We start from the raw sequence: 23,967 nt of genomic DNA on the forward strand, positions 1-23,967 counted from the left end.
TACCTACTACCTAGGCACGTTGCTGGCAACAATCAATTGATGGGCATCACCGATACTTTGTCACCTGGCACCTACTAGCTCACAGCTGCTCACAGCTGCTCAGGGGTAAAAGGGGTTAAAAAAGCCAGGGGATATTGAGAAGTCGCAGTGAGCATACACTCACACCTACTAGATATTTTCTAGGTAGATATCTACTAGGTAGGCATACATTGAATTGCTGTAGCTACATAATTAGTTATTGGTTATGTTTAAACCGGGATTTTTGTTATGGATAGGACACTAATTCTCAATAAAGGGTTATACTTGAGGTAGAATCCAAAGGTTTCTACCTACACAGTCGAAAAGGTGAGCAGTAGGTACCTAGTAGCCAATGTAGTTGATAGATTCCGGTACACACATATATCACCTCACTGCCAGCCTCGTCGATGTGTCTTCCACTTTGTCGTTGCCAAGTGGCTTCCCTACATAGGTAGGTAGGTAGGCAGGTATTGATATTATTGCCTAGAACGACCTACTGGTTACAAACACCTTTGGTCTAGGCCTTGAGAATAGTAAGGGTTCTTATTTCTTACCACGTCTTCGCAAACCCTATTTCAGACTTGATTCATTGTATGACTGAAACTTCTCGGTAGCTCGGTATTTTGAACCGTTCTTTCATGTTTTACCATTCTATTGTTCCCCCCTAAAGGTAGTAGTTGAAAGGGGTTGGACACAAAGGCAATGTTTCACGGCTCAGACCCCAGACGTCTTGATTTGAATCCCTCAACTCCTACTTTATCCTGTAAAGTAGATCGGCAAAGGTCTAACTAATAACATAAGACTTTTGGCTTTTCAACGTTCGCGAGACGTATCATGGAGGCTGATTCGTCTAAGGTGTTAGATGAGGCCATCGCAGTAGAGGGATTTGCAATAAATAATGGCAACAATAGCAGTCTTGATGGCCCACCGCAAGGTATTTCAAAGTCCAGAAAGAGGACATTCGATGAGTACCTAGACTTTATCCTGGGCTTCGAAGATGTTGAAGACATGGCAAATAAGAGACAGCGTCTGGATGAAGGACCCCAGCTCATTAAATTTAAACAGCCATCGGTTGATTTCCAATACCTACAACCAGTAAAACCCGACGTGTCGTCACCTCACATCGATGACTACCAGAACATCTTTCAGGATACATCGCAGCAGGAGCCACAACAGGAAACTCCTCTCTGCTTGCCATTAGAAGACGACTACAATTTACTAGCCGATCACAATGGCATCGGAGACGGCAATTCTCCAGATCTTCCTCAAATCAGTAAACCCCAGGACAGCACCGCTGAACATAAGGAAGCCGAAGACCAGCCCCCTGAGCAGCAGAACAACAGCCCCGAAAACGAAGAGAAAATCCCAGAGGCCATGAAGTGCCAACTTTACAAGCATCAGCTCGAGGCTCTGCGGTGGATGAAGAAGGTGGAGCTGGACCCTGAAAAGAGAGGTGGCATCTTGGCTGATGAGATGGGCCTCGGGAAGACGCTTTCGGCCGTGGCTCTGATGCTTAGCGACAAGACTATTGGTGATAACAAGGTATGTACTTTTCTTTTTGCTCTGTCCCCTTATATACATGTTTATACCTATATAACAAGTCTGTTAGTTAGAATGTTTCTGCTAACCGTGGTAGACGAACCTTGTGATCGGCCCCGTGTCCATCCTAACGCAGTGGAAGCGCGAGATCGAGAAGAACGTGAAAGAGGAGCAGCAGATCAAAGTCCTCCTGTACAGCTCCAGCCCCAAGAACAACCACCAGGACTTCCTCCGCTACGACGTGGTGCTGGCGAGCTACGGGACGATCACGGCCGAGTACTCGCGGATGGCGAAGGCACAAGAGCAGGGCGCGATCCCGACGCCGGAGATGATGCAGCGGTTCCCGATGTTCCACGAGGACTGCGTTTTCCATCGCATCATCCTCGACGAGGCCCACCATGTCAAGAACCCGAAGAGCAAAGGGCTGAAGGCTGTGAATTGTCTGAAAGCGACGTATCGATGGTGTTTGACTGGCACGCCGATGCAGAATGGCGCGCAGGACTTGGCCTCCCTACTCAATTTCTTGAGGATTGATGTTTGGGGAGACATCCCCCATTTCCAACGAGTAAGTTCCCCCCCTTCTTCTTTTGTTCCTCCTTCCCTTTGTATCAAAGACAAACATCTCCAAACCCAGCTAACCGCCCCCCGCACCACAGACCTTCAAATCCCTCAGCCCCGGCGGCGCCAAGCTGTCCCCCCAGGCCCGGGACCTCAAGATGAAAAGATTGCAGCGGATCCTCTCCTCCCTAATGCTCCGGCGCACCAAGACCTCGAAGCGCGACGGGCGGCCCATCATCGAGCTAAAGGGCAAGGTCGAGCTCACGCACCACGCCGTCTTCGACGCCGAGGAGGAAGAGTACTACGAGGGCCTGGAGCGGCGGTCCCAGGATAAGATCGGGTCCATCTTTAATAAGACGCCAAGCCATAACAGTCGTGGTGGTAGGAACAGGAAGAGCAGAGCCGGTAGTAGTGGTGGTGAGGATGGCGACGAAAGAAAATCGTACGCCGAGGTTCTGGTGATACTACTCCGCCTCCGCCAGGCGTGCTGCCACCCGTTCCTGCGCATCACGAACCTGTACTCGTACGCGTACCGCGCGCGCGACGCGGGCGCGGAGCTAGCGTGGGCGCGGGATCTCGCGCCCGACGTCGTAAAGCGGATTAAGCAGGACGCCGCCGACGCCGCCGCCTTCGAGTGCTTTGAGTGCGGCGACGCGGTCGAGAACCTGTTCATTGTTTTTCCATGTGGCGAGTACCTCTGCGCGCCCTGTGTCGAGGACCTGGATGCCGACGGCAACGCCGTGCATCGGTGTAGTCGTTTCGGGGATGCAGACAGGGACATCGAGTTGGTTAGCTACGAGTCATTTAGGAAGGCGCATTGTAGCCCGAGGAAAGGGAAGAAGGCAGAGGGCTACGAAGCGGATGACTCGGAGTATTTTTCGTCTGATGATGAAGAAGGTGATGACGATGTCGATGAGTACGGCAACTTGAAGGATTTCGTGGTGGAGGATCAGATTCAAGATGGGAATTATGGCGACTACATGGATGAGGATGTCGATGTAGAGGACGACATGAAGCTTGGCAATGGCCAGCCACAGGTTGACGGGGAAGTCAGCGTGGAGCAGCAGCAGCAGCAGCAAAAACAGAGCAAGATCCGCACATCCGGCGCCGACTCGCGCCGCACCCTGCACATGCGCACGATCGCCAAGCTGCGCCAACAAGCCTCCGCCAACAAGAACGCGCGCGAGCGGTACATGTCGTACCTCTGGGAGCACTGGATCCCGTCGGCCAAGGTAAGCAAGTGCTGCTCACTGCTGCGCGACATAATCTGGGACACGCCCTCGGACAAGGCGATCGTGTTCTCGCAGTGGACGGTGCTGCTCGACATCCTCGAGGTCGCCATCATGCGCACGCTCAAGGTCCGGGTGCTGCGGTACGACGGGACGATGACCAGGGCGCAGCGCGACCGCGCGGTCGAGGACCTGCGCGCGGACCCGAAGGCGCGCGTGATATTGATCTCGCTGCAGGCGGGCAACGCGGGGCTCAACCTCACGGCGGCCAACCAGGTCATCATCATGGACCCCTTCTGGAACCCGTACATCGAGAACCAGGCGATCGGGCGGACGTACCGGCTGGGGCAGACGAAAGAGGTGGTGGTGCATCGCATTGTGGTGCCGGGCACGGTCGAGGATCGGATCATGGATATCAAGGAGGCGAAGCGGGGCGTCGTAGACTCGGCTATGGACGAGGAGGCAGCGGCGCTGGCGCTGGCAGCGGGGGTTGGGGGGCTGGATGTGGATGAGAATGACCTTTTTACGAGCGGCAATGGATATAGAGGCAGAGCCGGAAAGGGAAATGCTCGCACCAATAAAGAGGCTCTGCGTTATGCCATTATCGGCGAGGGCGGCGGCGGAAAGGGAGGTGCGCGGGATCGTGCTGCGGCGAAGAGGAAGGAGAAAGCGAAGGCAAAGGGCCGAGGCCGACGACAGCAAGTATCGTCAGGTAAAGTGTAATGAATAGTAGGAGAAGGAGGTGAGGCATGCGTCTACCTAGGCTGGCTGACTTGTCTCACGACAGATTCTTATCCCCTTACCTACCCAATTTTTGTTTTTTAGATTCCCCCGCTTGAGGTAAGATATATGCCTGGAGTTTAGTCGATATGAAGATGTATAGACCTAGAGACAGGCAGGAGAAAGGAGGCAGCGATATGGATGAAAGGGAAAAAGTAATGCAAGGAAAAGTTCGATTTTCTTGTATTGAGAGGCGCTTTAGGTAGGAGGGAGGGAATTTTGCGTGCTCAGCGGCTACCTATCCTGATACCCAGTTACCTACCGGTAACCATCCGCCTACTTTTTTCGATCATAGATACCCTCGGTAGCGTTCTGGGTTTATTATGTGTTTGCTAGGTACCTAGGTAAGTAGGTAGGTATCTAGTAATTCTTTCTTTATACCTGTTGCCTGGATAATGTTATTTCGTGAAGATTATGTGACGTATTGCGCGGAGACTGGATTTTATGTGTCCTTTACTAACCCCTATACCTATGACTGGGCAACTTCAATAGCACCTACCTAACCTAACCTATTGGAAATACACACTTAGCTACTATGCAAAGACCGATATCATCTAAAGCTTGTATTAATATCTACCACGATCGTCGGGGTGTAGGGATAACTACCTAGCATGAACCTATTTCAGCAGCGCCAGAGGGGGGTACATCAATTAAAAGGAGTTGGCCCTTAGTCTGTATTGCTTTACAAAGCTAGTCGGTTAGAGCTATTACTCTTTCTTTATTAAACTCTTTCTTTATTAATGAACCAACAACCTTCCTTTGAATACCACCTTTGTCTTAACGTTAGTACTAGGTAAAGATGAAGACTTGAGGGATCTTCCTTCGTAAACCAGAACATCCACCATAGGTGCCATATCGTGCTCAAAACCAGGCGGACTGAGAATATATATCCCTACCTAGGTAAGTGCCTAGGAGGTAGGCATGTACGTATCTTAGCCAACCCTCACTTCATGACTGACTGACTCATCCACGGATACGACTCATTTCAACAAGCCCACCTAAAATCTGCCTAGTTTTATTTCCTCGCCTCAATCAGGTGGTGGTACAAGCTACCATAGCTCTTCATTTCCTCTTCCTTTTCCGCCACGATATCGTGGATCCGGCACACCACGTAAATTCCGGTCGATGAACCTCTAGCTCTGCCCTCGCAATATCATACGCAGTACCTGCTTAATATTCCTGCCGGTCTTATCGTCCTGATCAGCCCTCCACGCCCATCGGTGGACACGTACGTTTCCATCAATGCGCCGCTGTGAGTATGAACAGAGCCTGAGTACCATCTGCTGATCTACCTCGTCTGGCGTTATCTCAATGTATGCCTCTCTGCCGTCGCGGTCTGTGATCCCGAACCCTCGGACAGTGTCTGCACAGTCGATGTCATCTCTGCCCATCTGCTGCGCTGCCTCGTCTGCTAGCTTCTGGGCGACCGCGTGAACTGTAGCTTGTTTAATATAGTAAGTGGCCTCACTAACATTGGGGTAAGGGTCTCGCCCAGGGTCAGATGGAGGATATGATATCTCCAGGGGATTGAATGGAGTTTGTCCCCCCACTTGTTCGGTGGCGGGCTTATTGGCGTTTCCATCTCCGCTGTTGTTGTTTGGGTTGTTAGGATTAGCCGCGGCACTAGCATTGTATGCAGAGAAAGGCGTGAGAGAGATGCCGAAGAGCACGCCAATAAATGGGACGATCGCAATACGTCCTCGTATGAAGATTCGTGCTTCAGGCGTAATATTTAGTTCGTACATGGACTCGAGACGGCCAACGAGATGATTAATGAAGTTAAGTTCCATTTTAGGATTGCGACGAGTGGACAGCTGCTGGAGTATTGGGACAAGAGGTTGATAGGTTGATTTACAAGAAGCTGTTGAGATGCCAGCACGTCGCAATGTCAATACTAGGTCCTCCAAGAAATCGGTCATGATTTTACAGTCTCTGTAGTACCCCGTGTTTGCGACCACCGCGCGAATGATAGCATATGGTTGTTGCAAAGTTCCGCGGTTGGGTGGAAGCTGTGTCAATGTGGTACGCCTGTGGTAATTTTGCCTATGTCCTTGGAATAATAGGAACTGCATGTAGACGTAGTAAGTAGTACAACAAAGTTGAACTACGGATATGTTCTCCTTTGCATTGTCAGGCTCGGCCAAGTCTTCGAGGGTGAAGACAATGTCTGTTTCCGAGTCTTGCTTCCACGTGATGCTAGATGCATCTGAATAGACATCCGAAGAAAGGAGAGTGCGAGCTTCTCGGTTGATTTCGTACCATAGCTCCTGGTGGTACGCCGTGTTTCTGGCCTCCAGTACCCGATCCTGTAAAGGGGCATCGTCGGGTATCCGTCCCGGCAAAGGCGACTGGTCTACGATCACTCCGTTTTTCTTACGAGTAATGCGAATTCTCTGTGAGCCCCCACCAACACGGCCAAGGTCTAGACGAATAGACCCATCATCATTCCGTCTTAGGGGGGCTATACTGCTATTCCTGAATTCAGGGGCAGCCTCAGCAAACCCAAACCGAACACCAAGGGTATGTGGCTCGTGGGGGAGGGCGCAGATATTCCACCCACTCTCGCTGACAGCCAAGACATCCGCCCAATATTTTGTTTCTCGATGGATTTCGTTCTCTAACTTTTCCGCAGCTAATACCACAGAATCGACCATATTGTTAATACCCATGAGTCTCCATCCCGTCGCGACAGTGATATCATCTTGCCTTCGCGCTTCGGTGATGTTTGAATCCTTTAGTTTGGTAGCGCCTAGCGTACCGATGCCAGCTATTTCTCGAAGGGTCGGTGATAAGGTCGATTCGGCTACGGTGGGCTTTTCCTTGCTAATCAGGAGGGAAACCATGTCAAGGACTAGAAGAGAGGATTGGTGGGCGGAACTATATGGATGGTATTAATATAATTCATTGCGGCAGGGAACTCGGGAAATCCTACTCAATATTCCTGAGGAATTCCTCTCGCGCGACCATCGCATCCTTGGGCTTATCCACAGTGGCTTCTTCGTCTTCTGGGTCCGAGTCCGAGGGCTCATCAACTTCCATACGGCCATTCTCTTGAGCAGCAATTTGCTCGCGCAATTTAGCCTCAGACAGATTCCGAAATCCTCCTGGTCGGGCGTTGACTCGTGCAATGAACTCGGCCAGAGTCTTCGGTTTCTTGTCGCCTACGGGCCAAGGTCGTAGAGAGAAGGACGACGACATGTTGACCCTTGCGCAAGGTGGCTTTTACCTGATAATGATTTGTGTACTAGGTCGGGTGTCGGAACATAACTCGGAGCAGGGAGATGTAGAGAAATCTTGTTCGTGTTTTCGCGTCTCGTGGTATTAGAAGAAGTTGAGTTTGCTATCATCAATGATTGAGGTACCTAGTAGGTAGTAGTAGGTAGTAGTAGGTACAAGGTAGTTACTGGAGCCTTCAAAGGTTTGTGGCTGCTGTGGTAACTTTAAAGTTAACCTTGGAATAGTTAACTACATAGAACATTAAACTCTCGGCCAATCAAAACCACTAATTTATTTAGTGATCGTCCCGCCCCGCGCACCATGATGGTACGTGCGTATACGGTATACCTGCAGCAGCTGGCAACTTCAATGTTGAACATCAGGACTCCCTGCAACAGATCATTGATTCATCAATTATACAACATTGACTTCACTTCAATGTTACTTACATATGTACATCTTCAATTTATCTTCATCTCCCATCCAAACATCCAACAATCCACGTACCGTATCCTCATATTACAATTAGAACTTCAGTCTTCTGAACAAGATGTCAATATGATCGAGAAAATTCCCCGAGTGAGCCCGAGTGAGCACCGACCCGGTGGAGAGATAATTGTCTACAGCACGATACTTACTGTAAGGTGGGGGATACTACTTAACTAACATAACACTCACCATCATACGCATGTTTGCGAGATGCCGTATTTCGGCATGTTCAGGGCTCGGTAGATGCTATTCGGAGTGAGAACCACATGGACTCACACGCTCGGAGGCTCTGCCGCATGGTTAAAGTTGTTCCAGTGCACCCTTATAAGACATGAACTACAAAAAAAGCTTACGGGTTTGTTAAGGGCAGAGTTTGTTTCAAGCTCGAATTATCTACGGAATCATTGGAGACTGTATGATGTGATGTCGGCCTCCATCATACCATTCATGATTGCATTGCCAGAATTCTAACGTGATGATTTGCTTGCGCTACTGACGGATCAGGTTGTCGAAGATCGCCAGCGAAAGTGCTGCAACAACGGCATGCGACGAGACGCAACCGATCCTATTACATAGAACTTGTGAAGCTTGATACACCAGCAAGCCACATTGGAGATGGATTGCAATTGCTACATCGTTATATCCATGCTCCCCCCCCCCCCCTCCAGCTGGGAATTCACAACCGAGGGAATTTTGTCTGTGCTGGATATATCGACATGTAATTGCCTATCAGCATGATCAATGAGTATTTTTCCAACTTCAAAACTGCCAATGCTGCCAATGCATAGAACGGATCCTACTGCTAAGGGTCTACGTCAGGCTAATTCGACTACCGCATGCTCGAGGTCATAAATATATGGATCCTTCCCGTAGGTAATGCCCACCTATCATTTCTTACCTTTCCAAAACACGGTGGTTTGATGTAGGTTAGATGATTCGGCCAAAGTTAGCAAAGGGCCGACTCTGAAAATCCGTACTTGCTAACGAGAATTATATGTTGAAGCTCTCAACATCAAGCACCCAGTCTTACCACACTACAAAAGTCCATAGACGATTGGGTAGGTCAGAAAGGCCTCAACAAGACCAAAATAACTCAGAGGGAATAGCCTCACCATTCAGCTACGATGTATTATATATTACACAAGTACCTTAGTACCTAGGAAGGTTACCTATGTACCTAGTAGTAGGGAATGCTGGTGAGAAACGGACTACGGAGTAGTGAGGGGTTTATTGGTACTAGGTACACCTTATATACCTGCATTATGCATGTAGTACTGGGCATCAGCTATAGGATATCATTTAGCTCCCCGCACCGATAAATGATAAGAGCTTCGTTTGTACTAAAATTTGTCGTGGGGTTCAATGTTTTTTTCCTGTAGAATGACATATGTACCTACCCTACCCACCACTAGTAGATATATGAGGTAAGGCAGGTGAATCCGTTGTTTTCCTTCATCCATCACATCACTTTTTTTGTACTACAACATTACGGACTTGATACCTTGTAAAGACCTCTCCCATCGAAAGGAAAGCACGACTTGAAGTTACATATAGGTACACCCCGATAACTTTTCGTCCAGCTTGGTTTCCCTCTTTCCCTGTGGGCTGATTCAAAGCTCGAAAAAGAACGCACTACGCCGTCTTGCTTCATTAATTCAACTCTCTCTCTCTCTCCCACCTTTATTTTCTCCTTTCTTTCACCCTATCCCGATCTCTATCCTTATTTTTATTCTTATTCCTATTTTTCTACCTTGTGTGAATAATCGTCTCCTGCTCTTCCATCTATAGAATTCCTTTTTAGCACCACTTGACTCGACAAGTATACGTCAACATGGCTGCTGCACCAAAGAAAAAGATCGCTGTCATGACCTCGGGTGGGGATGCCCCAGGCATGAACGCTGTTGTCCGGGCCGTCGTGCGCATGTCCATTCATCTAGGCTGCGATCCTTACTGTGTCTACGAAGGCTATGAAGGTCTAGTTCAAGGCAACAAGTTTATCCGGAAGATGGAATGGAACGACGTGCGAGGCTACCTTTCCGAAGGTGGTACTCTGATCGGAACTGCAAGGTGTATGGCCTTCTACGAACGTCCCGGACGCTTGACTGCCGCCAAGAACCTAATCCTCAATGGCATCGATGCCCTCATCATCTGTGGCGGTGATGGCTCTCTTACAGGTGCTGACAGATTCCGGGCCGAATGGCCTTCTCTACTCGAAGAGCTTGTGGCCACCGGCCAATTAGAGGAAAAGCAGATTGAGTCTTATAAATTCCTCAACATTGTTGGCCTTGTTGGCTCCATCGACAACGACCTTTCTGGCACCGACGCCACGATCGGCGCATATTCCGCTCTGGCCCGTGTCTGTGAGATGGTGGATTATATCGAGGCTACAGCCTCTTCACACTCCCGAGCCTTTGTAATAGAAGTCATGGGAAGACATTGCGGCTGGCTTGCCCTAATGGCAGGCGTAGCCACCGGTGCCGATTTTATCTTCATCCCAGAGAAACCTAGGGAGGATAACTGGAAAGAAGAGATGCGACAGGTCATCCAAAAGGTTTGTAATCTCTCATAGTGTACTGTTCTATAGGGTTAACCCAAACTAATGTCCGTTCAGCATCGAGATTGGGGTAAGCGCAAAACCATCGTCATTATCGCCGAAGGTGCTTTAGATAGGCATGGCACCAAAATTTCCCCTGAAATGGTAAAGGATCTTTTAGCCGACAAGAACGGCCTTGCCCTCGACACTCGCATCACAACCCTCGGTCATGTCCAGCGTGGAGGTACCGCTGTGGCATATGACAGAATGCTTGCCACCCTACAAGGAGTGGAAGCAGTCAAGGCAGTCCTGGAGGCAACGCCGGAGACCGAAACTTGCGTCATCGCTATAACCGAGAACAAGATCGTTCGAAAGCCCCTTATGGCAGCTGTGATAGAGACTAAAAAGGTGGCTACGGCCATCGAGGCGCAAGAGTTTGATAAAGCTATGTCTCTTCGCGATGCCGAATTCTCTGACCAATATAAATCTTATATGATGACGACCACTATGGGACTCGACCAAGACATACACTTGGAAGACTCCAAGGTACGTGCGATGTAGCCACTTTTTTTACTCATACGAATACTAATATTTCATTTATAGAGAATGAAGATTGGCTTTATCAACGTTGGAGCACCCGCAGGCGGTATGAATGCTGCGATTCGTGCGGGCGTAGCTTATTGCCGATCGCGTGGACACGAGCCCCTAGCGATTCACAACGGTTTTGCCGGTTTTGCGCGACACCACAGTGACGAACCACTGGGTGCTGTCAGGCCCTTTGACTGGTTAGAGGTCGACGGGTGGGCAAGCAAGGGAGGCTCGGAGATAGGAACGAACCGCGAACTCCCAGAGGAATCCGGCATGGAGTTGATTGCCAAACTCATCGAGAAGTACGAATTTGACGCCTTATTCCTAATCGGTGGCTTCGAGGCCTTTCATGCTGTCTCGCAGCTACGTAACGCTAGAGCTAAATACTCTTCTCTATGCATTCCTATGGCTCTATTGCCGGCAACCATTTCGAACAACGTCCCTGGAACGGAGTATTCTCTGGGCTCCGATACTTGCTTAAACGAACTGGTTGGCTACTGCGACAAAATCAAGCAGTCTGCATCAGCTACTCGACGCCGGGTATTCGTGATTGAGACCCAGGGTGGCCGTTGCGGATACGTTGCAGTTCTGGGAGGGTTAGGCATCGGTGCTAGCGCTGTCTACATCCCAGAGGAGGGTATCAGCTTAGATATGCTGAATGCTGACGTCAAGCATCTAAAGGACGTCTTCGACAAAGATAAGGGTCAATCTCGCGCGGGAAGACTGATCCTCGTCAACGAGAAATCGAGCAAGGTTTTCTCCGCCAAGCTCATTGCCGATATTATTCGTGAAGAAGCTCATGATAGATTTGAATCGCGAGACAGTATCCCGGGCCACGTTCAACAAGGTGGTGTCCCCTCCGCCATAGACAGGTGCCGTGCCGTCCGACTAGCCATCAAATGCATACAGCACCTCGAACAATATGGTCCCAACCCGCAAAAGAATCCGGGTAAGATTATCAAGGACCCTTTGAGTGCAACTACCATTGGCATCAAAGGCGCCGACGTGGTCTTCTCTCCTATGGAGCAGCTCGAAGAGGAGGAGACGGATTGGAAAAACCGGCGACCGACAGCGGCTCAGTGGTTAGACAACAAGGAGGTAGTTGACATCCTCGGCGGGCGTCCACGATACCCATTGCCGGAGAGAGGATTACATGGACTCAAGGCTAAGGACGCAAAACGAGGGCTATTTTAGCGATAAAGCAAAAGGATATGTAGGCACAGGGCGGGCAGCGGGCTGCAGGGTGGGTTAGAAAGAATATGGGCACAGAATCGGACAGGTAGATAGATTGGAACGGTTATGCGCGCATGATTATGATTCAACATGTATTGGAGTTTTATAAGGTTCGTGATCTAGGTGTATGCATCTACCAATACCTACTTTCTAAAGATCCAGGTCAATCAATTCATTTCATCTTAAATGTGTAGTCTAGGGGGCTATCCCGAGACATACAAGCTTGCAAGTGTCACTGATGCAAGGGATCGTGGTTATATATAGTTGTATCGAGATACATAGGTGTTTCCCCAGCCTCTTGACGAATATAGATTCTGATTGGCTAAACAGCTTCATTGTCATCCCAATGTAGGCATATTTCTAGAACTGCCCCTTGTACATAGGATTGGACAGTAAGAACGAATACTTGGCACGTGAACGGGCTTGTGTGAAAGAGGGGAAGGGAAGGGAAGGATAGGATAGGATCGTATGCTCCGTGTACCTAGATATCCCATCACCTACCTAACTACCTGGTTATAAGTACCTAGGTAGGGTAGGTGCTAGGTAGGGATGCCCATAGCAGGGAAGCTTATTGGTCTTTGGATCCTATGTAGCGGCGGTGGTGTAAGGCACAGACTTTTCTTATACCCACCAGGCATATTTTCGTCCATTCAATGCCTTTGCTTGAAGTTCTTCAACTGGGTATGTATGTAAAAGCCACAATGCGCTTCAGATTAAGCCTAGCAGTGAGATGGATATAATTACTTATGAGGGACGATATGTATGTAAAATGACTATGCGCCTTGGGCTGTCTTGTGAAACTTCGGATGTCGTCTGATGAAGGCCCCCTTCTTACATGAGAGCATGAATAGGGCTGAACAACTGAGCTTATACGTGTTACATACGGTCCCGAACGAATAAAAAAAAGACAATAAGTGAGAACGATGAGCGGGAATAACCTCAACCGAGTTTAATCCAAAAAGCACCGGGGCGGGAGGGAGCATAAAAGCCGGATTACTGTGGCTGTAGGTACATATGCAGACTACCTAACATACATAATTCAGGGTGCATGGCGGTGACATAGGATTCTTGGGATGGATGCTCAGGAAGCTAATCTGGTACTAACTAGTTACCTGTAGTTTGATGTCACATCGTGCACCCTTTTCGCTCTAATCGATCTTCGGTCAGGGTTAGTTAGCGTCGCCTCTCTTTTTTAGGGCAGGGCAGGTTTTTTTTTTATAAAAAAACTTGATTCGAAGTCTTTAATTCGCTCTTGGATGGGATGGTGTCATATTAATAGAGAAAGTGAGTAGAAAGATCACGATTTTGTGTGTGTTGAAATCTTGAAAATATAAAATACACAGGACTATTTTTACTGTCAAAGTCAAAAGGGGTAGGTTAGAGCTTGGAGCTGAACAACCAGTGACTCTTGTGAGACTTCGAGTTTCGCCACAAGATGCATGTACGGGCTTCAAGTTGTTTTTGATCAAGCCACAAACCCCTTGAATAGGAAGTTGACCCATGGGCTCGGAAAAGCCGAGTGAATCTGCTTGTGATTCTGACGCCAGCATGTGCCCGCTAACGTGCTCGCTAACCCACTTTGTTTTTTAATAAATTTCTGGGTTAGGTCAAGTTACTTATTAGATACCTAGGGTAAGTAGTAACTAGGTTAGGTGATTCTATTCTTAGATCTGAACCTTCAAATCTTTGTTTTTGATTCGATAATTCTAAGAGGGAAACCTCTAATTATCATTTCCACGATACTACCTAACAATGCAGAACATGATGACTTTATTTAATAGTCAAAACTAAAAGGATACCTATCTAACCTTGAAGTATCTGATCAGCTGTTATCCTGCCGAAGCTACTGCATTACCAGCTTACAAAATCAAGAAACTACACTAACTAAGTAAATAGCTACGCTTCTTACCTTCAAGTGCTGACTCTCTGAGTACATACATGATGCTCGGTCTACTAAGTAGGTATACAGAATCTTGATATTACATAGTAGTACTACATATGTAACTTGACAAGGCCATTGATGTCTTTGAGATGGATTTCCCCACTGTTACAGTTGTACTAAGCTTCTCAATTCCTATGGAATGCTACCTTCACATACAGAGTACAACGTTGGAGTACGGCACAGATGATTTTCAAAACGAAACATTCGAAAGAGGCAAGTAGCTCCGATAAATATATCTTGAGCTACATCAGCCATTGATGATGGCTTGCCACTGAATGGAGCACTCATAATTCCAGATCATTCAACGGACTAGACAGTTCTAAATCTATCTGGGTACAATAACTATTCTAACCCTATAACCAATGCCTCACCAGCTACGACCCCACCGGTCTAATAGATCATTCAGCTGCCGGAGGGAACCCCTGAATAAGCACTTGATAAAGCCTCCTGGTGATGAGATCGGCATTGGGGACATACATATCCAGATTCCAGCCAACCTAGGTACCTTACCTAGATCCATACACACATAGCTAAACCAGATAGTTTGGTTGAGTTAACCGATCTAGGATATGCAATCGTGTAGCTATGCCGAGCCACTATCCGCAGGCTGTTATAACTTATACGTATTACTAATAGTGCACATTTACCAAACGTGCCTCTATTTACGTATGTATACCCATATGATATGATTGTTTTCAAACTGAACCCAGTCTACACTGGCCGTTAAACCTTGTGTCCGTATCAATCGTGAGACTGTTATGAAGTAATCCTCAAAATCCTTCCCGTATGTACAACGTATAACTGCAACCCCCGGGCCCGAGGGATCAAGGCTAAGTATGTACATAGATGGCACATCACATCAACCATCATAATTTCCCCATCGAGACCAGTCCCTAATCACTCGATTGGGACATATGTATGTGTGTATCTCACCCATGCAGCTTTACCGTTTACTCATTGGTTTACTATATGACAGTTACTTAATAAAGACTCTCATCCATCCCTCCTCTACATGAGTACATTTTAGTCTTTTTTTTTCAACTCTCCATAATATATTCATACGACCCCTCCCGTCCTTTCATATCCTGCCTCACTCTGCTCTCCATTCTCGAGCAAGGCATGATGATGTATGCTATCAACTCACGATAGCCCCTAACTTTCCTCTCAAAAGTCACGAGTAGCCTGCGCGCTCTATCACACCTAACGACGATGGCGATGAAGTGGACGTCGCTATTTCATATTTCGATATGGTTACTCGCCGGGCAGGTATCCTGCGGAGCGATAGGAGCGTGGTGGAATGATCGAGGGCCCAATTTCATAATACAGAACGACGATACGGGTGGCATACAGTACAGTTTTTGCAATGGAAACTACACGCCCATCTTCCCGGATGACAGCACGCTCACGATATCTTTCACACAATATCAGCCCAAGAATCAGACGAGCTTATCCGCAACTGGGTGGATGGACGGGGAAACTACATGGGTGAGTAAGAATTTAAAAGGGGAGGGGGAGAGGAAAATTATATTGATTTTTTCTCTTTCTCGTGACGGGCGAAGTGGGGTCAGATATCGGTGTGAGATCTTTGTTGCTGACGCCAGCCGGACACAGGCCTCGATTTTCTATCTAGACAACAGCGACGAAATCGTCAATGCGGTGCTGAGATGCGACTGGAACACGGGGCACTGGCAAAACACGGGCGAGTACATCATCTCGATCGGCTCGCCCAAGGTCGGGCCCAGGACGGGGATCGCGGCCGTGCTGCTGGGGTCCGCCAAGGGGTACCGCATCTTCTACAATGACATCGTGGGGAATCTGCAGGAGATCGGGTACACGGCGGCGACGACGTGGAAGTACTACGGCATCGTCTCGCATGACGTGGTCTCGGCGCAGGCGGTTGGGGCTACGTTCTCGGGCGAGACGAATATCACGGTTGTGAGGCCGAGGGATGAGGGGAACATGGGCGTGTCAAGGTGGTATACTGATAATACTTGGCATATCTGTGAGTTTTCCTACCGGAATGCATACATGCATACATGCATATCACCTCATCTCATCTCACCTTACTTTACCTTATCTACTCATAACGCTGACCACCCCCCATAGCCACATTCCCCGAACCTCTAACCTGGGCCACCAACGCGACCAACGCAACCGAAGCCTCCGACCTAACCCTCAACACCTCCTCGCAAACCTTCGAGCTCCCCGCCTGGGTCGGCAACGCCTCCTCCCTCGCCGTCGGCGTCGACCGCGCCTACACGCGGAGCATCTACTACATCGGCGCCGACCGCAACGTCTACCACGTCGGCAACCAGAACTACACGTGGAAGGCGTTCGACCGGCCCTCTCCAACCGCCTTTTCTTCCTCTGGTGGTGGTGGCAGTGACGCCGCCGCCTGGCCCCTCGCAGACACCCCCGGCGGCGCCCTCGGCCTCGCCTCCTCCGCGTCCGCCAACATCACGCGCCTGTACTACGTCTCCGGCGGCCGCGTCGTCGAAGCCGTCGGCGACAGCGGCGTCTGGCGCGCGCCCGCGTTCCTGGAGACCGTCAACGCGACGCAGGCTCTGCTTGACGCGAACGGGAACCCCGGGGGCGAGCTGCCGGCGAAGAACAGCAGCGGGGGGATGAGCGACGGGGCGAAGGTGGGGGTTAGTGTTGGTGTGTCGCTGGGGGTGGTGGCGGTGGGGGGCTCGGTGTTCGTGCTGTGGTTGTTGAGGAGGAGGCAGAGGAGGGTGGATGAGGATGAGGCTGCTGCGGCTGCGGCTGCGAAGGCGAAGGCGCAGACGCAGACGCCGCCGGATGAGGGGTATGCTGCTGGTGCGCAGCAGCCGGGGTACTACTATTCCCCGGAGCAGCAGCAATTTCAATTTCAGCAGCAGCAGCAGCAGTCGGAGTTACACGCCAACAGCGCGTACTCGCCCTCGCAGCAAGGCGGCTGGGCGTACACGGCGCCGCTCACGGCGACGGATAGCGAGGGCCGGGTGCATCAGTTGCCGCAGGGGTATTACTACTATAACGAGAACAATAACAATCACGATAACGGCAGCAGTAGTCAGGCGAGTCCGCAGTCACAGCAGTGGCAATGGCAGCAGCAGAGGCCGCCGGCTGAGATGATGGGGGAGGGGCATTATAAGGAGGCGCCGTGATATCTGTATTTGTAGAAAAGAAAAGGGGGGGATTGGGCTGGGGCGTTTTGGGGGAAGAGGTCTTGGGGGGTCTTTTTGTTTGTTTGCATGAGATACCTACCTTGCTGGGCTGGAGGTAGTCAGTGAAGGAATGCCGACGTTGTTGTATATAATAATATCTACCTAGGTAGGGTTGTGTAGATATCTGTACCTGGTCTATAAGCACAAAATATGTAACAATGAAGTATTGAGGTTTCGTGGTATTGTGCTGTTGTGATTTACATAGTACCTACATAGGTGTAGATTGATGGATTCCTCGGACGATCTAATTGCTTTGCCTGCTAACCTACCTACCCCTTACCTAGCCTAGGTACCTAAGGTAGGTGGTGAATGTGTCATCGATGTTGATAACTATTCGGATGTATCCACCATCAGCTACAAATTGCACCTAAGTAGCAGAAAAAACCAAGGGTCTCCCATGCTCTGTTAGGTAGGTAGGCATCTGCTGAAGCCCTACATATCCTGTGCCAGCCCAAGGCTCCCTACCCAAGCGCGCTGTTAGGTTAGCCATAGCCTAATATGATTGATTAATCGCTAGTTTAGGTACCTACATAGGTTAGGAGCTTTGAAGATGTTTTTCAACCTGAGTAGGGCGTATAGGTGCAATCTAATAAACCCGAGGTGGGACGGTGAGGTACCGATGTCTTAGATTCAAGTACGACGGTTCCGAGGCACGGGGCCGGGAGGTGTTTTTTTGTCAATGTATCTCAGCCTAATCAGTGATACTGGACGGGTAGTTAAATATGTAGGGGATAGGGTGTACATGGATTGCAGTACTTAGTTTCACTGCATAGAGGCGCATTGTTGTATGGTGCTGAGATGTTGGGCAAGTGAAGGCCTTGGCAATGGTGTCTGACTTGGAGTGGCATTTGAGAATCGGTATTTCCAATCGTTGTGTTTTGATCATGGTGACCAAACTCCGAGCTGTCTTCTACATCTAGGTAAAGGTGGAGGAGTAAAAAAACGCAACATTGGAATGTTCCAAATGTTTTTTTTTTTTCATCAGAAAAACATCAGTCAGTCACTTCGTGATGCTGGAAAATCATAAAAGTCAATCTGAAAAATGATAATTTTAATTAAAAAAAATAAACAAATGGCAAAAGCTAGATTCCGGATTCGAATCCTCAGCATTTGACCTGAACAAGTGGTTATACACGTCCTGTGTCCTGCCGCCCTGCGTTGGATTCGAACCCTCGACCTTTCGAAAAGCCTTGAAAGGCTTTTCTATCTCTTCACGCCTACTACCGCTGCGCCAGGGGACCATTTTCCCAACTCAGGGCCGTAGATTGGAGGTACTGGTTCATTTACAACTGGGCTATATAAGTTTTACCTCAGGACATTGAAAGGTACCAAGGTACTTTAGGTACTTTAGCAGCGACGACGTGGGGCGTGATGCCTGAGGCGAGAAGCAAAGAAGCTTGGGCCACCCACTACACTTGAGCTTGCCAGCTCTCAGCGGAGGTACCTAGGTACTCATCCTGTGGTAACTTTCAGCACCTCCAGTATAAACACACACAAAGTAGGCGACTTAGCTTACAACAGAATGGAATCCTCTTCGATCAACACGATAGGGGATGCTGATTTATGTACAACGGCTCGAACATAACGACTCGAAAGATCGAATATCAAAACGGCCGCCGGCACGGTCCGTCAACCTTGAACCGTCGACCGGACTAGCCGAACCCGGGGGCCCTGAGCGTCATTGGCTACCCGATAATATTCTACATCGGTTAGGAGGAACAGCTATATGAAATCTCCCATCCTATAAGATCGTAGGCCAAAGCAGGGTCTCCGGTCAATTCAGGGGTATATACTCGACGGGTTCAGACTCTTCAGAGTTCGTTCGTTGAGAAATACGTATACGCCATATATATCCATACCTACCTACATAACAGCTCATCCCGGTTATAGCAGGCAGCAGTTCATCCGTCTAGGTTGGCTTTAATGCCCAATAACAAGATGACGAGAAACGGATCTCGTAATGGCAAGTTCCTGATAATATGGGGAAAGCTGTACGGTTTTGGGTCAGTAGTGTAGATGCCCAATGATAGAGGCTAGTCAAAGGCTTGGGAAACGCATGTTGGAAAAAGAGTATTCGACTTAAAACAGGGTCCTCAAGCAATTGTCAAGTTATAATGCCGTGATTTTCATCAGGGGCTCTTTTTTTTTATATATATCTTTTCTCTTTTAGGGGGAGGGAAGAAAAAGAAGAAAAAGAAGAAGAAAAAAGAAAAAAAAAATTGACAAACCGGATATCTTGATATTACCTAACCGCATTTGAACTCAGCGAAGTCGGTTACAAAGTTACGTGATTGATTTATCCATGCATCTGAAAGACATCACGAGGTGGCTCGAGCTTCGTATTCAAAAGAAGAACATGAAGACAACGAGAACATGACATGCACCATGAAGGCAAGGGCTTCCTTACATGTACGAAAATGAATAGTACTATGTACCTCAACACCCATGTAAAAAAAAAACTGGCAAAGCGGCAAGGACTGGGGCCTTTTACTATGTAGGATTAGCAACTGCATCGTTGCGTCATTACGTCAGTGTTTCCTCCCCACTGGTTTCGACCCCACCATCTCCCACCATCTCCCACCATCTCTTCCTCTTTCTTTAGGCCTCTCTGCGCCTATCCGTTACAGTTAACCAACATTGCCAACCACTCATCGCCTACCCCTCGACACCCCCCGTCAAGCTTGGCAACTAGCTATTATGCAGTCGATGCATCTGATGTAGCGAGTTGTTGTTCTATATTCTATAATGATGATGCCATTCGATTCCATTTCGATGTTGACAGAATTAAACAGAAAGAAGTTAATGAAAAAAAGATACAAACGAAACGAGAAAAAAAAACTTATGGCGGTAAATCCGCTGAAGAAAAGGGCTCGGCAGTTTCTGACGCATATCGGAAGTATCGTGAGCAGAAAGTCGACAAGTGGGCATGTGGCATGCTCAGTCTACCATACATTCTGCCTATCGCATGGTTCATTGGTTCTACGGGCACTACTTACATATTATGTACACATATGTACAATATTACCAAACTGGCCTGGATGTGCGCTGTGCCCGCTGTGTCCGCTGCCTACAACATTTGGCTGCCCAACTGCATCATGGCTGTCTGTCTCACATACAAGGAGGTACAGATGGCCTACAGAATAGTACAGATGGCCCTGTCGTCTCACGAGGGCACCCGTCATGCTCAGCCTGCAGCAGCCTGCTGAGTGAGTGAGTAAGTAAGCGACTAGCTTCTCGATGAAGTTTCAGTATACCATGAATCCCCTGATAGCCTTTATCCTTGCTCTGGCTGTTGCTAGTCGCTTATGAGGAATGAGGGACCCGTTTCGGCTTCCACGAGATAGCCAAAGCCACAATTTCCATGCACCATTTTATCAACATTCATCTAACCTTACACGCATACATATGATACATCCAATGGATATGATATATGTATGGTATGCTTGCTACCTACCTACATGCTAATCTACCTAGGCTACTACATACATGATACTGTCTTGTACAGGCTTTGATTCCCTTTCGTTGCCTTCCTTGCTCATCTGATTCCGTGGCATTCTTTCTTCCCTCTCTCTCGTCACAGTATCCCGCGAAGCCCCCGGCATCCCCCCTCGCAGGTAGTATCGCCGGGTCGAGATCCTACTGTAGCTTAGCTTAACATCTCTTAGCCTGCCTTGATTCCCACCCACCGCTTCAAGCCAACCCCCCTGCTATTCTTCGTATGCTTTATTAGTCTCGGCCCTCCCAACTGCTGCCGTTGCTGTGGTATGACGACGTTTGCTTTTTCCAAGCTTCTCTCAAGTTCATAATTGCACTTTAAACCCCCAACGAGATCTGGCACTTTTTCATCTTGTGAAAATCTGGCAGTTTGTATAACATTATATAACATTAACTTGTTTTTTATTTTATTATTTTATCCTTCTTTGCCCCCAAATACGACGAAGTCTTATTAGTCTGCTATCAGCAGCATAACACCCCCCGGGCTTCCAAATCGTGTGACCCTCCATAAACTTGTCATCCTCCTGACACCTTCAGCTTTAATAATACCTACCATCTTAAAGCATAGTCCCATAGTTGTTGGTACTTCTTTTTTCTGAAGCCGTCACTTAACCATCAAATTCTCTCAGTTAGGAAGTATCGCTTCGAGAGTATTCCAGGTCAACAAGCCCCAACCAACAACGCTACCTACCTACATACATACATACCTAGTACTAAGCGAGGATCCTTACCCCATCAGTCCATCAGCCCATTTGCTATTGAGGTTCCTCTACCCCGCTACAGCCGCAAGAGTGACGCACTTGAGCGGTGAATCTTTCACCATTCCAATTGATCGCCTCCTCTTTTTACCCCTCAGGCAATTATTTGAGTGCGAAAAGGGTCAGAATAAGCCTTTAATTTCGAGGAGATGGCATACAGAAGTAGTCGGAGCGACCTGGGCGAGAGGGATTACCCTCCTGGTCCCCCACGGAGGGGCCCGCCTCGGGAAATGGATGACTTTGATGTCTATGAGCGACGAGAGCAAAGCCGCCCACCACCACGCAGAGCACCCGTCAGGGAGTATGAAGATGTAGACATTCAAATCCGTCAACAAGAACGAGAGCGAAATGATCGCACTCCCGCCTTTCTCAGAGAGGATAATAGGAGGCCTCCAGAGGCCGGAGCTATGGTTCTGCGCCAACGTGAAGTTGAGACTGTCGACCGTCGACGTCGAAGCCCCAGTCCTATTCGGTATAGGGAGCGCGTTGTCGAACGTGAACGTGAGCGGGAACCTTCGATGCCCCCGGAGAGGCGGCCGAGGTTCATTGAAAGATCACCTTCTCCACCCCCAACAGCCGTGAGAGTCGAATCTCGCACAATTGAGAGACGACGAGAACGATCGCCTACCCCAGATCGAGAGCGAGATTTCATTCATCTGCGTATTGAACGCGAGAAGGAGAAGGAGAAGGCTCCCTCCCCAAGCCCATCACCTCCGCCACCTCCGGCGGTCATCCGAGGACCTACCATTGAGCGTGAAGTCATCACACACTATCGTGATATTGACCACGGTGAGTAACCATGCCATCTTAGGATGATTCTAGCCAAGACAGTCTAACGTTTGCATAGGTCTCGTGCGCTTAAAGCCACCAACCCCACCGCCGCCACCGCGTACCGCACCCCCTCAGGTCAGAGAGCGGGATTTAGATATCGATATCGATATTCGCCGCAACGAGACTGATATTGATGTTCGCGAACGAACACGGTCTCGGTCTCGGCCCCGTGAGCGTCCTCGTCCTCGTCCACAATCGTACTACGAGGAGGATGATTTGATTATCGAGCGCGACCGCGACATAGTCCGCGTTGACGGCCGACGCAGAGCGCAGTCCGCTGCACCCCCAAGAGCCGATTATGAGGACGAAGCTGAGTACATCACGAGCAAGATCGACTCACGTGGCCGCATGGGCGAGGCTTACCATGGTGCCACCCGCGACTGGACCATCGTTGACGTACCACCTGGTACCGAGCGCGTGAAGATGGACGGCGTGGGAGGTGGTAGCGCTGAAGTTAACTGGTCCCGATACAGCGGCGTCCGACGTTCCAAGTTTGTACCCGAGCGTGAGGAGACGCCCGTCAGCGTCGTCAGCGAACCCATCCGAGGAAGAGAGCCCTCTAGAGATCGCGAACGTCTCAGCATACAGGTGTATGACTCGCGAGACAAGTCGCGCGACCGCGAAGTTGAAGTCGACGAGATCCAAGATCGCCGCATCACAATCCGCAATGACGACAGGGCGCCCCCGCGAAAGCGCAACGAGATGTGGACCGAGATCACTAAGGATCTCGTAAGCCGCGAGGCCATTGATCGCCTTGGTTACGAGTACGAGGAGACGGAATGGTTCTTCTACGTGATGCAGTACCTGCGTTATGTAAGTCTCACTTTTATACTCCGACTCACCTTTGCACCGCTTCTGTGATACTAAGGCACAGCATACGAAAATTGAAACAAGCATTGCTAACACATGTAAATAGGAGGACGTCCTCGAACTCGTCAATCTATCAGACAACATCCGCCAGGCGCGCAGACGCAGAGCGCACGAAATCGAAATAGAGCGCGACTGGGACCGTCGGCACCGTCATCGCAGATCCCTCAACCTCAACTGGGATAAACTTGACGACGAACGTATTGTCGAGCGTGAGGTCGTGTATGATCGCCCACACCGCGGATATGTTCGTTAAATGCACCTACTACGTATGCTCTAAAGGATTCAATGGATGTCGGCGTTTTTCTTGCGAAATTACTTTTACCAACCTACCTACTTAGATTGCTTGTGGGGATGAGATCGTAGGAGATCGCTACGATGTCTGTGAGGAAAAGGGGAAGGGAGGGGATAGAGAGCATTGGAATTCACACCACTGTCACTGCCACTACCATTTACAATCGGACTCCTCAGCTTCATGTTGAGGGGGGTAGTTGGTTAGTTGGCCTCATTACTCATCACCTACCCATCTCCCACCCGATCTTCATGAGGGGTAATAAGCGAACGAGGTCATGAGCAGTATAAAGTGTGTGGATGTGTGTGGATGTGTGTAGCGAGATATTATATTCTACCCATTTTTGTTTTACATTTTTTTCATTTTCTTATATAACACAAACAAACATCTACC

The 23,967-nt window shown here is 49.1% G+C and overlaps 5 protein-coding genes across 5 annotated transcripts; 4 read left to right on the top strand and 1 right to left on the bottom strand.

Moving 5' to 3' along the window:
* Positions 1 to 852: 852 nt before the first annotated feature.
* GGS25DRAFT_533627 (SNF2 family N-terminal domain-containing protein) lies at positions 853 to 4,499 on the top strand (the record flags this gene model as incomplete). Its single annotated transcript, XM_049265695.1, has 3 exons — positions 853 to 1,560; positions 1,655 to 2,122; positions 2,214 to 4,499. The coding sequence occupies 3 exons, from the start codon at positions 853 to 855 to the stop codon at positions 4,065 to 4,067; spliced, it is 3,030 nt and encodes a 1,009-aa protein (XP_049113526.1). The 3' UTR covers positions 4,068 to 4,499.
* Positions 4,500 to 4,677: 178 nt separating this feature from the next.
* Positions 4,678 to 7,547, bottom strand: GGS25DRAFT_501821 (subunit 17 of mediator complex-domain-containing protein). The gene is made up of 2 exons (XM_049261963.1): positions 7,057 to 7,547; positions 4,678 to 7,001 (listed from the first exon to the last, which is right to left on the bottom strand). The coding sequence occupies exons 1-2, from the start codon at positions 7,320 to 7,322 to the stop codon at positions 5,258 to 5,260; spliced, it is 2,010 nt and encodes a 669-aa protein (XP_049113527.1). The 5' UTR covers positions 7,323 to 7,547; the 3' UTR covers positions 4,678 to 5,257.
* A 1,638-nt stretch (positions 7,548 to 9,185) lies between these two features.
* GGS25DRAFT_501825 (6-phosphofructokinase) lies at positions 9,186 to 12,572 on the top strand. The gene is made up of 3 exons (XM_049261964.1): positions 9,186 to 10,380; positions 10,441 to 10,908; positions 10,966 to 12,572. The coding sequence occupies exons 1-3, from the start codon at positions 9,661 to 9,663 to the stop codon at positions 12,142 to 12,144; spliced, it is 2,367 nt and encodes a 788-aa protein (XP_049113528.1). The 5' UTR covers positions 9,186 to 9,660; the 3' UTR covers positions 12,145 to 12,572.
* A 2,762-nt stretch (positions 12,573 to 15,334) lies between these two features.
* On the top strand, positions 15,335 to 17,271 carry GGS25DRAFT_524235 (uncharacterized protein; the record flags this gene model as incomplete). The annotated part of the gene is made up of 3 exons (XM_049264562.1): positions 15,335 to 15,610; positions 15,737 to 16,127; positions 16,232 to 17,271. 3 exons carry the CDS (start codon positions 15,335 to 15,337, stop codon positions 17,269 to 17,271), a joined length of 1,707 nt encoding a protein of 568 aa, XP_049113529.1.
* Positions 17,272 to 21,475: 4,204 nt separating this feature from the next.
* Positions 21,476 to 23,706, top strand: GGS25DRAFT_396165 (uncharacterized protein). The gene is made up of 3 exons (XM_049258385.1): positions 21,476 to 22,373; positions 22,432 to 23,228; positions 23,332 to 23,706. The coding sequence occupies exons 1-3, from the start codon at positions 21,734 to 21,736 to the stop codon at positions 23,536 to 23,538; spliced, it is 1,644 nt and encodes a 547-aa protein (XP_049113530.1). The 5' UTR covers positions 21,476 to 21,733; the 3' UTR covers positions 23,539 to 23,706.
* The last annotated feature ends 261 nt before the right edge of the window (positions 23,707 to 23,967 follow it).

This window comes from Hypoxylon fragiforme (genome assembly GCF_022984875.1).
Source record: "Hypoxylon fragiforme strain CBS 206.31 chromosome Unknown GGS25scaffold_8, whole genome shotgun sequence".
NCBI classification, from domain to species: domain Eukaryota; kingdom Fungi; phylum Ascomycota; class Sordariomycetes; order Xylariales; family Hypoxylaceae; genus Hypoxylon; species Hypoxylon fragiforme.